The 14,974-nt window shown below is 49.9% G+C and overlaps 1 protein-coding gene across 1 annotated transcript in view; it reads left to right on the top strand.

The window, feature by feature from the left end:
• GRIK5 (glutamate ionotropic receptor kainate type subunit 5) overlaps window positions 1-14,974 on the top strand; it is a 95,422-nt gene that overhangs the window by 28,259 nt on the left and 52,189 nt on the right. Inside the window, exon 2 of the mRNA XM_082232642.1 lies at window positions 8,527-8,662. Coding sequence (XP_082088768.1) covers window positions 8,578-8,662 — 85 coding nt within the window. The 5' untranslated portion in view covers window positions 8,527-8,577. The remainder of the gene's footprint in view (window positions 1-8,526; window positions 8,663-14,974) is intronic.

Below are 14,974 nucleotides of genomic sequence, written 5' to 3'. Positions count from 1 at the left end.
CAGAGTGGCTGGGGAAACCCAGCCAGATGGAGGGGGGTATAAATGATTTTTTATTATTATTATTATTATTATTATTATTATTATTATTATTATTATTAACAACAACAACAACAACAACAACAGAGCCTGAAGGAGATCCTGATGCAAAACAGACAGCACCCATAGTAGTTGTACAGAAGACTTAATTCAGCAGGTGTAGCTTGCATGACAAACTACACCTGTTGGAAAGTCCCCTTTCCACAACTACTATAGGGAACCTTTTACAGCTAGAAGGCCAGATTCCCTTCTGGCCAGCCTAGCAGGGGCTTCATGCCAGCGGCAGGCAGGGCAATGAATATGAATGTTACCTCTGTACAGTAGGCTGATCTGCAAAGATCCAGGAAAGACAGAGGTGCTCGGCGTAAGTTGCGTGGCAAGACCCCTCCTCCATGTGAAATGAAGACACTGGACACGTTATTTAAGGTTAATGGGCATAAAAAGGCCACAACTTTATTGATTACAGAATTGAAAGGTATTGGCCTTAGGCATTGGCTCCTATCGACTACCCGGCATGGAGACCGGGAAGGGTTGTCCACAAGCCGTGGGAGTCCTGTTGAAGTACGCCAACTAGGATCCCACGGGTGTCACCGCTCGGGGGCGTGCCGGAGGCCCTTACCTCCCTAGGTTTCGGACAAGGCAACGCCCCCCGGAGTCCTCTACCGGACTACCCTTTTCCTTGGGGGAAGGTGATGGCGCTTCCTTCCCCCCCATTCATTTGCCTAACAATAAACCCTTGCCAATGCCTAACCGCCAATACCGCGGAAGTTGTGACGATTGCTACGAGGTAGGCGAAAAAACCAAAAGGCTGACAGTGCGCCAAATTGGAAAAATTCCTACCAGGCCCCTTGCGGCAACCAACCGGAGTCCATAGCAAGGTCATAGCTAGCTAAGCCTAAGGGTGGGTGGGATGGGAAAACTGCTCAGCTGGCAAGGGGAAAGAGGGAGGTCCCCGGGCGTGCCTGGCCTTAAGTAGGCTAGGCCACGCCTCCCCAGCCCGCCGATTGGCGGGCAGGGTCGCAGGCACGCCCGGGGATTCCCTGGATCTCGCGGGGGCAAAAGGCCAGCCCCCGCGTGTGTGGGAGGGGGTAGCCCGCAACCCCCTCTCCTCCCAAGCTCGGAAATGGCTTTTTGCGAACCTCCCTGCTCTGGAAGACTATGTTGAAAAGAAGAGAGTGGAGAATAAGAGGAAGGGGCATAAAGATCCTGTGCTGGATGTTGGAAGCATCTGGGTCACTGACTTAGAGAAATATAGCCCAGTAGGGAAATGTGGGAAGGTTCACTCGCGAGACGAGATCCTTTCACAGAACGGACAATTGATGTCAGCAGTGCAAGAATCAGCAGCGAAAAGACATATGGAGTTCTCTGGGGGATGACTTGCAATGGGCTTGGGAGAAGGAGTTAGCTCATTGAGTGAAAAGCCACATTTTGCTGCCTTTATGTTTTGATCTTTTTTATTAAGTATTTTGTGCTTTGTTTGTTTTTATTATGTAGTTTGTGTTATGTACTGAAGTTCTCACCCTGGGCCAGCAAGGGGGTACTGTAGATAGTTATGCAAATAAGGGATCGAAAGTGACATTCAGTGATTGGATAGTTTTAGAAAATTGTTACAGTTACGTTGTACTGGATCTCTATATAAGCAGGCTGACTGAACCCTTCAGCTCAGTTCTGTTCTGGCCTCTGAATAAACAAGAGCTGTTTGAAGAATCGCTGTGTCGTCTGATATGTTCACCCACAACTTAACAGTTTGTGCTTTGTATACTGTAACTTTGTGTTGTGAAGCACCCTGAGACCTAGAGGTATAGGTTGGTATACTAATGTTAATAATAATAATAAAAATAATAATGGGCTGGTTTAGACACACCTTGGGTTGCCTGACCACTGATCCTGCTAGCTAGGGATGATGGGAGTTGTAGTCCAACAACATCTGGGGACCCCAGGTTGAGAAAAGCGATCTCTAGAGATTGGTGAGCCATAACTCCCATCATCCCTGACCATTGACCGTACGTGCTGGGGCTGATGGGAGTTGTAGTTCAGCAGCCTCTGGTGGGTCAAAGGTCCCACGCACCTGCCGTTGGCCCTTAATTCTTAGTGCGTGGGAAGTGGCTGGCTGTTGCTACTCAGGGAGGGAGACGTCTGTTTATTATTCCAGAAGGAGGGCTGCGTAGCCACATCAGTCTGTTACATCCAACGTGAAAGACATTTTCTGTAGCAAATCTGTTACTGTTTTACGGATCTCTGCCTGTTTTCTTTCTTAATTTGAAGGAAGTCCCTTGGCATTGTCCACAGAAGAGGGCCTGGTGATGTAAAATGGGCATGTTTAGGGCAGAAGGATCAGGCCAACGGCTCATCTTTGTCCGGCTTTCTATTCTTAGAGTGGGTGCTTGTGGGAAGCCTCAAGCAGGACCCGGGTTCAAGAGCACTCTGTGGTTTCCAGCAACTGGCACCAGAGCACAGCCGTCATGGCTTGTCACCATCAATAGCTCCCTGAATTTGTCCAACCCTCTCAGGACCACAAAGTTCCCCCCTGCATTAGCAAAATTACCCCTCCTCCCTAGCTGCACCAATGTAAGGACCGTGCGTGACAAATGAGGAGAATTTATTGCACAACAAATCGCCCCTTTCCCCACCTCCCGGCCCGTGGCTGACTTTCATCTCTTAGAAAGCGTCAATATGCAGTGCACCAGATTGGGAAGAAAGCACAGGGCATGCCTTGTAGCAAAAGCCCTGCCATGCCCCCAGGCCACCTTTGGGTGGGCACGCGCTTCCCTCCTTTTCTTGGAGGGGCAAGGAGGTGAGAGAGGGCAGCCAAGCTGCAGGTGGCTCTGCCTAGCAACCGCAACATCCTTTTAGCAGCTTCCCGTTTCCTGGCAACCGTTGCCACGTGGTGCACGAGAGAGCCCTCTTAGCCAAACTCGGCGGCGGCGGCGAGTACCCTCACAGCACTTCCTAGCAGGGTGCTGTGATGTCGAGGGGTGTCACTGCTGCCAGTTCCTGACTATGTTAAGGCAACCCATCTGCCATGCCCTTCTGGCACCTTTGCACCCTTGGCTGCTGGGGTTCCGCTTCCTCCACAGGTGTCCCCTGAATGCCTATCTTTCATTTTAAAAAGAAGAATAAATCAATCTCATTTTTTTTAAAAAGCCAAGGTGTTGTTGGACTACAACTCCCATCAGCCTCAGCCAGAATTGCCCCTGGTCAAGGGTGATGGGAGTTGTAGTGCAGCAGCAGCTGGAGGACACCATGTTTACTTCCCCTTTGCTCTAACCTAGACCTTTAGGTTTTGAAGAGGGAGTAGAAAGTGTATATGCAGCCTTAAAAACCCCCCAAAACGACCCAATAGTTCACTGAGAAATAATAAAATTAAACAACTTTAAACAAATTAAGGTAAAGGGACCCCTGAACGTTAGGTCCAGTCGCGGACGACTCTGGGGTTGTGGCGCTCATCTCGCTTTATTGGCCGAGGGAGCTGGCGTAAAGCTTCCAGGTCATGTGGCCAGCATGACTAAGCCGCTTCTGGCGAACCAGAGCAGCGCACGGAAATGCCGTTTACCTTCCCGCCGGAGCGGTACCTATTTATCTACTTGCACTTTGACGTGCTTTTGAACTGCTAGGTTGGCAGGAGCTGGGACCGAGCAACGGGAGCTCACTCCATTGCGGGGATTCGAACTGCCAACCTTCTGATCGGCAAGCCCTAGGCTCTGTGGTTTAACCCACAGTGCCACCCGCGTCTCTTACATAAATTTACACTCAGGCTCTTCCGAGATGATCCACATCTTCAACTATTTGAAGGGCTGTCACGGAGATAATGGAGCAATTTTGTATTCTGAAGCCAGTGTGTTCAGATGATACGAATGCAGATTTTAAAAACTAAAAATGAGGCAGAAAGTTCAGCAGTGAAAAAGGCTGCCTCAGAAAGTGGCAGGCTCTCCATCATTGAAGGTTCCAAAATGGAGGCTGTACAGGGCACCTCTTGAGGCTGCTGCAATTGTTAATTTCCTGCATCAGCAGTGGGCTGAACTGGATGATCTCTAAGGTGCCCTTCCAGCTTCCCACATCCCTGCTAAGCCTCCTCACCCCTCTGGCTATGTGGGCTTGCCTTAGAAGCAGGCACTCTTCTCTCTAGCCGGCTCCGGAATACCAATAAGTATGTAGGGCATTTAAAAAACCAAAACAAAATTGAATGCAGAAAGACCCTGCAGCTGAAAGTTGGTCCTGGGGCTCAGCTCAGAGCCCTTTGCTAAAATTAATCCCTAATTAATTTGGAGTAAGGAAAAGATAGTATCTTCCCTTGCAGTGTAAAAGGCCTAGCGTAATGCTCAGGCCTTCATTTGAGTTGGAGTTTGCCAGGGGCAAGATGACACTCTAGCTTTGAGCAACAGGTTCCCGGAAGGGCTGCCATTTCCTTGCTTCCCTCTTCCATTTCTGTTTGCCGTTAAACAAGCAAAACAAAACAAAACAAAACCCAAACTCCAGCCCTGAGTGAAGGGATGAGGAAGCATGCAAACCATCTTGTCCTTTTGCGTCAAGGAACGTGCTGGCAAAGCAGCAGCACCCTGCAGGACTGAACCCAGTAACGCCAGCTGATTGACAGGTGGCTGTACTTTGGGGCAAGTGGCATTGTGGGCCAAATCGGACACCCTGGCACACTGAGAGTGACCTGTGTGTTGGAGGTTCCCCGCCCCTGAATGGCATCTTTACAAAGTTTAACCTTAGGATATGATGCAGAGATACCCAAATCCACCTTTGCTACTGGCTAGTTTTGCTGCAAAGGCCGGTGCAGCTTGGAGGGGGGCAGAGAAGGGAGAATTCCATTGGATCCTGCTTTTTCTGCCCTGGCACCACAGTGGCAGACCCTCCAAGTGTCCCTCTTTTCCAGGGACAGTCCCGGACTTACAGAAGCCGTCCTGGCTTCTGATTTGACCTGTTTCGCCTTAGGACGTTTCTATTTTCACCAGAGAAATGTTGGAGGATATGGAGTTATATGACCCCGCCCCCTGAGCCAAGGAGATAAGTAACTACAGTCATACCTCATGTTACGTCGGCTTCATGTTACGTTCTTTCAGGTTACGTCCCACAGCAACCCGGAAGTACCGGAAAGGGTTACTTCTGGGTTTCACCGCTCACGCATGTGCAGAAGTGCAAAATGACATCACGCGCATGCGCAGAAGTGGTGAATCGCAACCCACGCGTGCACAGATGCGCCACTGCGGGTTGCGCTCTTTTCGTGTTGCGAACAGGCCTCTGGAACGGATCCCGTTCGCAACCAGAGGTACCACTGCATACAACCTTTAGAAGATATCTGAAGGCAGCCCTATACAGTGGTACCTCAGGTTAAGTACTTAATTCGTTCCGGAGGTCCGCACTTAACCTGAAACTGTTCTTAACTTGAAGCACCACTTTAGCTAATGGGGCCTCCTGCTGCTGCCGTGCCGCCAGAGCACAATTTCTGTTCTCATCCTGAAGCAAATTTCTTAACCTGAAGCACTATTTCTGGGTTAGCGGAGTCTGTAACCTGAAGCATATGTAACCTGAGGTACCACTGTATAGGGAAGTGTTTTTTTTAATGTTTAATGCTTGATTATATGATTTAATATATGTTGGAAGCTGCCCAGAGTGGCTGGGGCAACCCGGTTAGATGGGCGGCGTATAAACAATAAAAATTAAGATGAAATAGGACGTCCCTATTTTCATCGGAGAAATGTTGGAGGGTATGCAGCGACTGGGGAAATGGCACCTGAGTCCTGTTGCGGTGAGGGATGTTCCCTCTTCTGCTAACCAGCAACACGGGCTTGGGCGCTTCCATGTGAATGCAACGAGAGCTTTGCTTCCAGCAGCAATCGGCCAGTTGCCTCTGGGAAGCCCAGGAGGAGGCCTGAAGGCCAGAGCCCTCATTTCTGTTGTTTGCCCTCCAGCAACTGGTACTGAGAGAAACAGTGCCTCTGAGCACTGATCACGCATGCCTCTCGTTTTAGAAATAATCTGCTGTTTCAGCTGGAGGTGTATTTTTCCCTCTCCTCCTGGCTCTTATCTTCAGGAATCTTCCTCCCCGCTATCAAAATCAGCTTGCGAAGTGCAGCACCCCTTTGCCAGCTACTGACCCTTCTCCCCGCCCTCCTCGCCCCCCACTTACGGCACTCTCCCTGCCCCACCCTGGGGGAAAGGAGAGGGGGCAGCGTAGTCTGACGCGTCTCCCCTTCGGCGAACCTCGGCTGTGCCGTTTGCCCGGCCGAGGCTGAGCGAAAATAAATATTAATGCTCAAGGTGAACGCAGTGCGAGGACGTCGGGTGGGGAGTGTTGCTGACTCAGCTCATAGCAGGACCAGCGTCAAGTGCAAAGGGGGAGGAGGATGTGCTGGTCCCGCTGCAGCACCAGGCCTTGGATGGATGCCCAGAGCTTGGGGAGTGCTGGACTTGGTGGCCACAAGGGGGTGGTGGGCTGCAGAGAGGAGGTTTGGCAGTTGGCGGGGTCCCGGAGGGGCCAAAATACTCTCCAAGTCTCCCTCTATTCCAAGGGCAGTCCTGGGTTTACAGAAGCCGTCCCAGTTTTTTATTTGATCCCGGAATGTCCCGCTTTTCCTTTGTTGTTGTTTAGTCGTTTAGTCGTGTCCGACTCCTCGTGACCCCATGGACCAGAGCACGCCAGGCACTCCTGTCTTCCACTGCCTCCCGCAGTTTGGTCAAACTCATGCTGGTAGCTTCGAGAACACTGTCCAACCATCTTGTCCTCTGTCATCCCCTTCTCCTTGTGCCCTCCATCTTTCCCAACATCAGGGTCTTTTCCAGGGAGTTTTTTCTTCTCATGAGGTGGCCAAAGTATTGGAGCCTCAGCTTCACGATCTGTCCTTCCAGTGAGCACTCAGGGCTGATTTCCTTAAGAATGGAGAGGTTTGATCTTCTTTCAGTCCATAGGACTCTCAAGAGTCTCCTCCAGCACCATAATTCAAAAGCATCAATTCTTCGGCGATCAGCCTTCTTTATGGTCCAGCTCTCACTTCCATACATCACTACTGGGAAAACCATAGCTTTAACTATACGGACCTTTGTTGGCTTTTCCTTAAGATGTCCCTATTTTCATTGGAGAAATGTTGGAGGCTATGGAATAGGACGTCCCTATCTTCATCGGAAAGATGTTTTAGGGGGCATCTTTATTTTCATCTCCAAGTAGGTTTGGGTATCTCCCAATGGAAACGGTGAGAACTTCTGCCAGTGGTTGTAGACCAGCTTTCTCCAGTCTGGTATCCTCTGGAGGTGAAGTCCGAAACTTCCAGAGGGCACCAAGTTGGAGAAGGCTGGTGTAGACAGTTCCAAGCTGGATAGACCAATGGTCTGGTGTGGTATATGCCAACTTCCTGGTTCCTTCGCTTCTGGAACCTCTTTTTAGTTGTCCTCCTTGCTGGTCTCCTGAGCTCTGCAAGAGCAGCTGGGAGCGTGGATTAGGGATGGCGTTGTTTCAGCAGCTCAGTGTGAGACCTTCAACAACATCCCCAAGCCCCAGGTAGCTGGTGGAGTTTGCTGCATGCTGGCACTGTCTGCAGGTCTTCTGCCTTCACCTTTTTAAACGCACCAAGGCACAGACGTGCAGCCGCCCCGATCCTCCGCTGTACCTTTGGTCCACCCTTCTCCTTCCCCGTTCTGGAGCAAAAGGAGATTTGCTGGCTCCAGCAGGCAGTGGGCGGAAGAGGACAGGGGGTTGGTGGAGGAATAGGGCAAGAGTCTCAGCACCAAGAGTATTTTGGGGTCCTCCTTTTAACTGGGAGGATGTGCTTTCAACTGGGAGGATGTGGTGCCTCTGTTTGGACCCTCAAAAGCCTCTTCAACAGCAGGTGTTATGCTGCTGTTTTTGGCATCCGTGTGTCTCGGGAGACAGTGGAGTGCGCCTCTGGGGGTGAAGTCAAGCTGCTACATTAGCAGCACCAAAGTCACCACCCCGGGGTGCAAGCCTGGGCCGTGTGGATGGAGTTCCAGGGCTGCCCAGACAAAAAGACCCCCTCTTGGCCTTGCTGATATGGTCCAGAGGAAAGCAGAGCAAGGCGTTTGGTACCAGCTGGGTTGCAGGAGTTTCTGGAGGGAGGCGTACAAAGAGCCATCCAACCGCCTTAGGGACTCCACTCCAGATCTGTGCAGGGTTTACTTAGACTTTTCTTCTCCTGGCGATATTTCGCAAGGACCAGAGTTTTCTTTCTCCCAGACGGGCTACCTTCCCAGGTTCCCCTCTGCCCAAGCTATACTGCAAGGGATCATTATGGCTCTGTCCAGAAGGGGTCGCTGTGCAGTGGCGTAGCGTGGGGGGTGCAGGGGGGGCCGGCCGCACTGGGCGCAACATCTGGGGGTTAGGGTTAGGGGGCGCAAATCCATGGGTTAGGGGGCGCAAATTACTTGCCTTGCCCCGGGTGCTGACAACCCATGCTACGCCACTGTCGCTGTGCCAAACTCTGTGTGCCCGCTCCATGTGCCTCACGGGGTGTGTTTCACCTGCCCCTCCTGCAGGTGGCAGCGCGGAGGCCACGGCCGAACTTTCTCCATGAGGAGGGGTAGAAGATGCCGGCTTTGCCCGTGCTGCTGCTGCTGCTGATTCTCGGCTTCGCCCACAAGAGCCTAGAGGTGCTGTCGTCTCTGCGCATGGGTAAGTGGGGGACGCCCACGGGGTGGGGTGGGGGGCTGATCTACCAGGCTGATGCTGTGGGTGGCTGGATCCTAGGGGTGAGGCAACAGCGCTAGAGGGCAACCTGACTGGGTCGGGTTGGTGCTGGGATGTGGATAGATGCTTGGAAAGGATATATTTGTTGGGTATATATTTGTGAGTGCCATCCTTTTGCAGCTTAAAGGGGACGCTTAGATAAACCAGTTTTAGCCTTTTGGTTTAAGTAACTCAGGATGCTTTAAGGAAGACTGGGTTTTCCTGGTCTTTCCCCCTTAAAACAATAATCAGTCTTGTAAAAGGTAAAAATAATATTTACTCGCTCTTAATTCTTTTTTGAAGAGTAACAGATAGAGTAGCTTTGTTCAGGCAGGCTTAAAATGGTAATCCAGCTACAAAGACATACTATATTTTTCTGTGTATAACACGCCCCTGTGTATAAGATAGGGTTTTTTTTGGGACTCTAAATTGAGAAAATGGAGGGAGATTGCCCAGAGTTGAGCATTTTGGGGGGGGGGATTGCCAAAAATCACAGGACCAACACAGTCAATTGCCCACCCAACTGCCACAGCAGCCAATAGCCAGCGGACCTTGCAGCACCCACCAATCACCAACAAAAACACCACTAACAATCTCCTGCTCGCGACAACCACCAATCGCCCGTCCTACCTCTCCACTATCTGTGTATAAGACGACCCGCAATTTTTTGCATATTTTTTTATTACAAAATAACCTAGTCTTATACACGGGAAAATACGGTAACTTTGGTCTAGCTTAAGATGGAGTCTGAGCATTGGAGTCAGACTCAGCCAATGTTCTCACATTTCTGCTTGGTGATGAAGGTGGAAGAGTAAGAGCAATAGAGAAAAGAGGATGAGCCCAGGCAGGTAGGAGAAGTTATATGGCTACTCACAAACCCCTTTCAGAGCACAGTGGGAATGTCTCTCACAGAGGTCTCTCTAGCAAACTTACAGGAAAACTCTGTGAGCTCCAGCTCCTATCATGTGCCTTTCTAGCAAAACATCACTTGTTGGTTTGAGTGCACTTTAAATATCCGACAGCCGTTTGACAGCTCCATTCTCTATCCTTGAGTCCAGGTGGCTGCAGGGGGAATAAATCAGAACAGGGAAAATGTGGGGAATGGAAAGACATTTCGTGGGGTTGCGCGAAAGCCGCTATTGATCCCATTTGATTGCCTTTCTGCTCCGCTTTCCATTCAAATGAACCCCAAAGTGGCTTACAAGCAATAAACAGAAGCAGCACCGACAGAACATTATATAGTTACAGCACAACTCAGAAAATATAATTAGCAGATAATCAATAAAAACAATTACACAACAAAACTGTAACAAGTACGCTAAAGACCATTACATTCAGAACGGCTGCCACTGCTACCCCCCGCAGCTCAATCGTCTTTCACTCTACACAATCCATTAAATCACAGAGTCATAGAATTGTAGAGGTGGAAGGGACCTCAAGGGTCATCCAGTCCAACGCCCTGCAATGCAGGAATCCCAAGCAGACCATGCATAAGAGATGGCCAACTGACCTCTGCTTTAAAATCTCCAAGGAAGGAGAGTTGACCACCTTCCGAGGGAATCTACCACCACTGAACAGCTCTTACCATCAGAAAGTTCTTCCGTATATTTAGTTGGAGTCTCCTTCTCTGTAACCTGAACCCATTGGTTCAGTTCCTACCCTCTGGGGCAGGAGAAAACAAGCTTGCTCCACCTCCCATGTGACAGCCCTTCATAAAATACCCACCTAGCATACAAGAGGACCAAACACCCACAGCAGAACCACACTGTGACAAGCACCCTGTCTCCTACGCATGAAGGGTGCAATAGGATTGATCAATGTGATTTGCAGGTGGGCACCTTCTGCAGATACCATCTAATCAGGAGGTCCCTTCCATATGATGCAGGAACTGGGCCTTTAGTGTGGTGGCTCCTACCCTTTGGAACTCCCTCCCACTACACGTCAGACGGGTGCCACCTCTATTTTCTTTGGGGCATTTATTGAAGTTCTTCCCTTTTCAACAATCCTTTTCAGTAGGGATCACTGTCCTGATTTGCTCATGTATTGGATTCGAAATGGTTTTTACATACGAAAGCATTGTTTGATTCTTTATCACAATAGTTTTTGTGTAAGGAGTTGTGTAAAGTTCTTTTCCCTCAGTTGCTGATGATTCTGTTGCAAAATTGCTTCGAGATCTTTAAAGGGAAGCGATTCATCAACCCCCCTGGAGCAGAATTAGGGAAAGATGTGAGGGAAGGCAGTGTGTGTGGAGGGGGAGTCTACTATAGAAGCAGAAATCCTTGTGCTGGTCGGATGCTTACATACTTAGCATTCTGCGGGATACAACCCATGACCACCATATAAATGTGTGTCCCATGGGCAAAAGCCCTACCCTCACTCAGGCTGCTGCACCCCCAACTCTCGCTCTCACTGAGGGATTGAGATAAACTCCAGACCCGTTATGTACTGAGTTGAATAGGATCCAAAATGCAGCAGTCTGATTGGTCCTAGAACAATAGGACCCAGAATGCAGCAGTCTGTTTGGTCCACAGGAGCCACCCAATCCAGCTCCAGGTGGAAGTGACTCCACATCCTGATTGGCCTACAGGAGAATCCCAGAGTTAGCCAATCACATGGGGCCCTTTGTGTAAATAATGTATATAAAGCAGACATTCTGGGGGAACTTCCATTCCTCCTCAACACTATGAGCTGAATAAAGAGCATGAAATCCACTCTCGACTGAGTATATTTCAAGACCCTTTCCCTCGAGATCCCACACTGCACCACCTTTCAACACCCCCCCCCCAAACATAAAACAACAGGGGCAGTGATATATCTTTGCCCATCAAATTGGCAGCAAGGCCCACCCTATCACTGTTCCCCAGCAGTTCTGTTCCAGTGAGAGTTGAAAGGGTAAAGGCCCCTTAGGGCAGGATTAGAGAGGGCAGGATCCATCCATAACAGACAAACCTCAGCTAGGGATTGCGGACTGTGTGGCTGCTGCATGCTGTACGTTCAAGTCTTCCGAAGCTGGAGGAAATGGTTGGGTTTTCCATCCTCTGCCAGAAAAGTGGAGAGGGGGCTGCCTCTGTGATCTGAGAAAGGAGCAGTGAGCTCTGGGCATAGGAGTGGTCCTGCCTGCCATCTTCCTCCTCCTCACTCTGTGCTGCCCGTGCAGAGCTAATCAGGGAGGAAGGTGGGGGACAAACCCAAAATCTGTTGGCTGTGGCTCCAGCGGCTGTGGCCTTTCTGCCTTCCACCCTGCCAATTCCAGCAGGCACCAGCTGCCGCTGCCTGAAGGGAGGCGAAGGGCCATGGCTCAGTCCCGTCTTTCAAACAGAAGGCCCTGGGTTCAATCCCAGACATCTCCCGGTATGGCTGGAAGAGATTCCTGCCTGAAACGATGCCAAGCTACTTCCGGCCAGTGTAGACAGTCCTGAGCTAGATGGACCGAACGGTCTGGATTGGCACCAGGCAGCTTCCGATGTTCCTCTGAGTAGCAGCCCATGACCCTCTGCATTTCCGCTGCTTGTCAGTTACAGCCCCTGGTTCCCTGGCATCAGCTGCCTTCTCCAATGCGAGCACATCTGGCGGGGCTGGTTTCTGTGTAGCAGCAGCCGTTCCTACTGGCTTCAGGCACTCCTGAAGCGCATCATGTGCAGATGTTAGGAGGCGACAGTGCTTAAGATTGCACCATCAAAAAGCCACACGCTTCTTGCTTTTTGTTGTTGTTGCTGCTGCTGCTGCATGATAGCTGTTATTTTCTGGTCAACTGGCAACTCTACTAAGGTGGAGGCAGGGTTGAGATGCCATGGGGAAGTTGGCACTGGGTGCAGGCGGCATGCTCTGAAAGCTAAGCTGGTCTGGGTCTGGTCAGCGTGTCAGTGGGAGATCTGAGGACCTTATGCACGCTGCCTTGAGCTCCACAGAGGGAATAGAATCGCAGGTTTGCAGAACCAGAAGGGATCTTGGGGGGTCATCTAGCTCAACCCCCCTGCAATGCAAGGAATCTCAGCTGAAAGCATCCATGACAAGTGGAACAAATGGACAAATGAACGCAAAGCCCCCATGGCAGCTTCTCACCAAACCAATTTAATGGCGCCTCCAAATCTGCCACTGAAAAGGTATCACTGGCAGTGTGCATTCTGGCAAACCCTCAGAGGGCCATATGCTCAGTGGGTAGAGTGTGAGACTCTTAGTCTAAGGGCCGTAGGTTTGAACCTCACATCGGGCAAAAGATTCCTGCATTGCAGGCGGTTGGACTAGATGACCCTTGTGGTCCCTTCCAACTTTAAAAATTCTATGATATGATTCTATGTCAGTGTCAGGTGGGGCCAAGGATTAAAATAGGCAGAGCAAGGCATTAAATTGTAACCGTACAGTAAGTGAGCTTCTACACACGCTGGCATGTGTCTTTCTATCCACCCAGACAAGCGAGAAATGTTATTAGAATTTAATGACGCATTCCAACTAGGCCAAAAAAATAAAAAAATAAAAAAAATCAGGGTGTGAAATAGGGCCAATGTGTGGCCTGAGCCTATTTTTGAGGGCTGGATAGAGAGTCCCGTTTGGCCTCTGAGATTCCCCTACCCCAGTGTTGCAGGAAGCACATAGCATGTCCATGCAGTACTGTACAGTGGCTAGATGCAAAAATAGGGCAGGGCTTTTGCACCTTTAATAGTGGTGCAAACATGGGATATTTCAGCAGGGGTAGCAGGCATGACACAACTAAAGGTACAGGAGCCCTGTGCCCTTTTGCATCTGGCTACCCTAAGTGCCATAATGGAGGCACCGTAGTAGCTATAGGTGCATCAGGATGCTCTCAAGGAAGGTGTGAAGGTGCTTGCCCTTCCTTCTTCCTTTGTAGTTGTAAGTACACTGCCTGCACTCCCAGAGCTTCCACTTGGCTGTCACGGTTAATGGTCATTGACAGAGCTCTCCCCCTTCATTACTGGAGTCCTGGCAAAACGTGTCATCTGCTGTCATTGCTCTCTGTGGAGCTAGTGATGTTGATTCTGGGGGAAAGGAATGTTTTGGGATAAGGAGTAGTTTTCTGACACTCTGTACTCCTTAGGAAGGCTGGCATAGTTTAAAAAGACTTTGCGGTTTTAGTTGGCAGGCTTAAGGCAACCATTACGCCAGAGATATTGTTGGACTCCAAGGCCCATCAGCCCCTGCTGGTATGGCCCATGACTAGGGTTGATGGGAGTTGGGGTTCAGCAACATCTGGAAGTCCACAAGAGTTCCATTCCTGGTCAAAGCCCATCACACTAGCCCAAAGGTTCTCAAACTTTTTCCTCTGTGCCACACTTTCAGAAGAATAATTCGCTTGCACCACACCAAATTTTTATCGATAATAAATACAAATGGAGGACCAAATATTGCATGGTGAGATTCAGAGTCAATACAAGGGCATTAAAGGAGGGCAGCTTTAAAAATCAGGTTCGAGCCAGGCATGCCTTTGACGTTGCAGGGGCTGGTCCTTTGGGGCTACTGGAAAACTGCCCCACCAATCTCCTTCTGCACTCAGCAAGCCATTGCCTGCCATCTCACTTAAAACATGCCCAGTTGCCTGTTCTTCCACTGTAGTTTCAGATTTGCCCTTGTAGAATTGAGCAGGGAGGAAAAATGGGGACAAACCCAGAATTAGATGACTGCCTGTCATTAGCTCTGGCTGGAACGTTGTTTAGGGTTTTTTGTTATTGTTATTATTATTATGTTTTGTATCCTTATTTTAGATCTTATGATTTATGTGGAAATTGTTCAGTTTCGTTGTGTACTTGCTTATTTGTTGTTTATGACAACTTTTGGTATGCTTGTAATTATGCGATTTTTTTATATGCTGCAAGCCACCTTGAGCATGGCTTTGACTCTGGAAAGGCGGCCTACAAATAGAATTATTGACTGGTTGGGTCCAGCTCCCCTCGGCCTCCCTGTTTTCAGCCCTACCAGACCCAATGGGCATCAACCACCACTGTTCCTCACTTTCTTGAGGATGAGATGAGAGATGGAAGCACTGGCAACAAGAATGATGGCTGAAATCTTACCATCCCTTGAATCTCCCTGAGCAGTGGTATTGGATCCTTGGTGCGATCCGTCATCCAGGTCGATAGCGTCTCCTTGGAGATGAGAAACTGACACCCTAAGCTCCTCCAATCCCGTCAGGCCTGATGGGTGTGAAAGCGTGCCATTGGCCACCTACGTTTTACCCTCCCGGTCCCAATGGGCAGAAGGCGCCCCTGTTTAGGGACCCCTTGGGTGCTCATGAGTGATGTTTGC

The sequence above is a fragment of the Podarcis vaucheri genome, assembly GCF_965113315.1.
Source record: "Podarcis vaucheri genome assembly, chromosome: 7".
In the NCBI taxonomy this organism is placed as follows: Eukaryota; Metazoa; Chordata; class Lepidosauria; order Squamata; family Lacertidae; genus Podarcis; species Podarcis vaucheri.
This window is presented reverse-complemented; position numbering and strand designations above follow the sequence as displayed.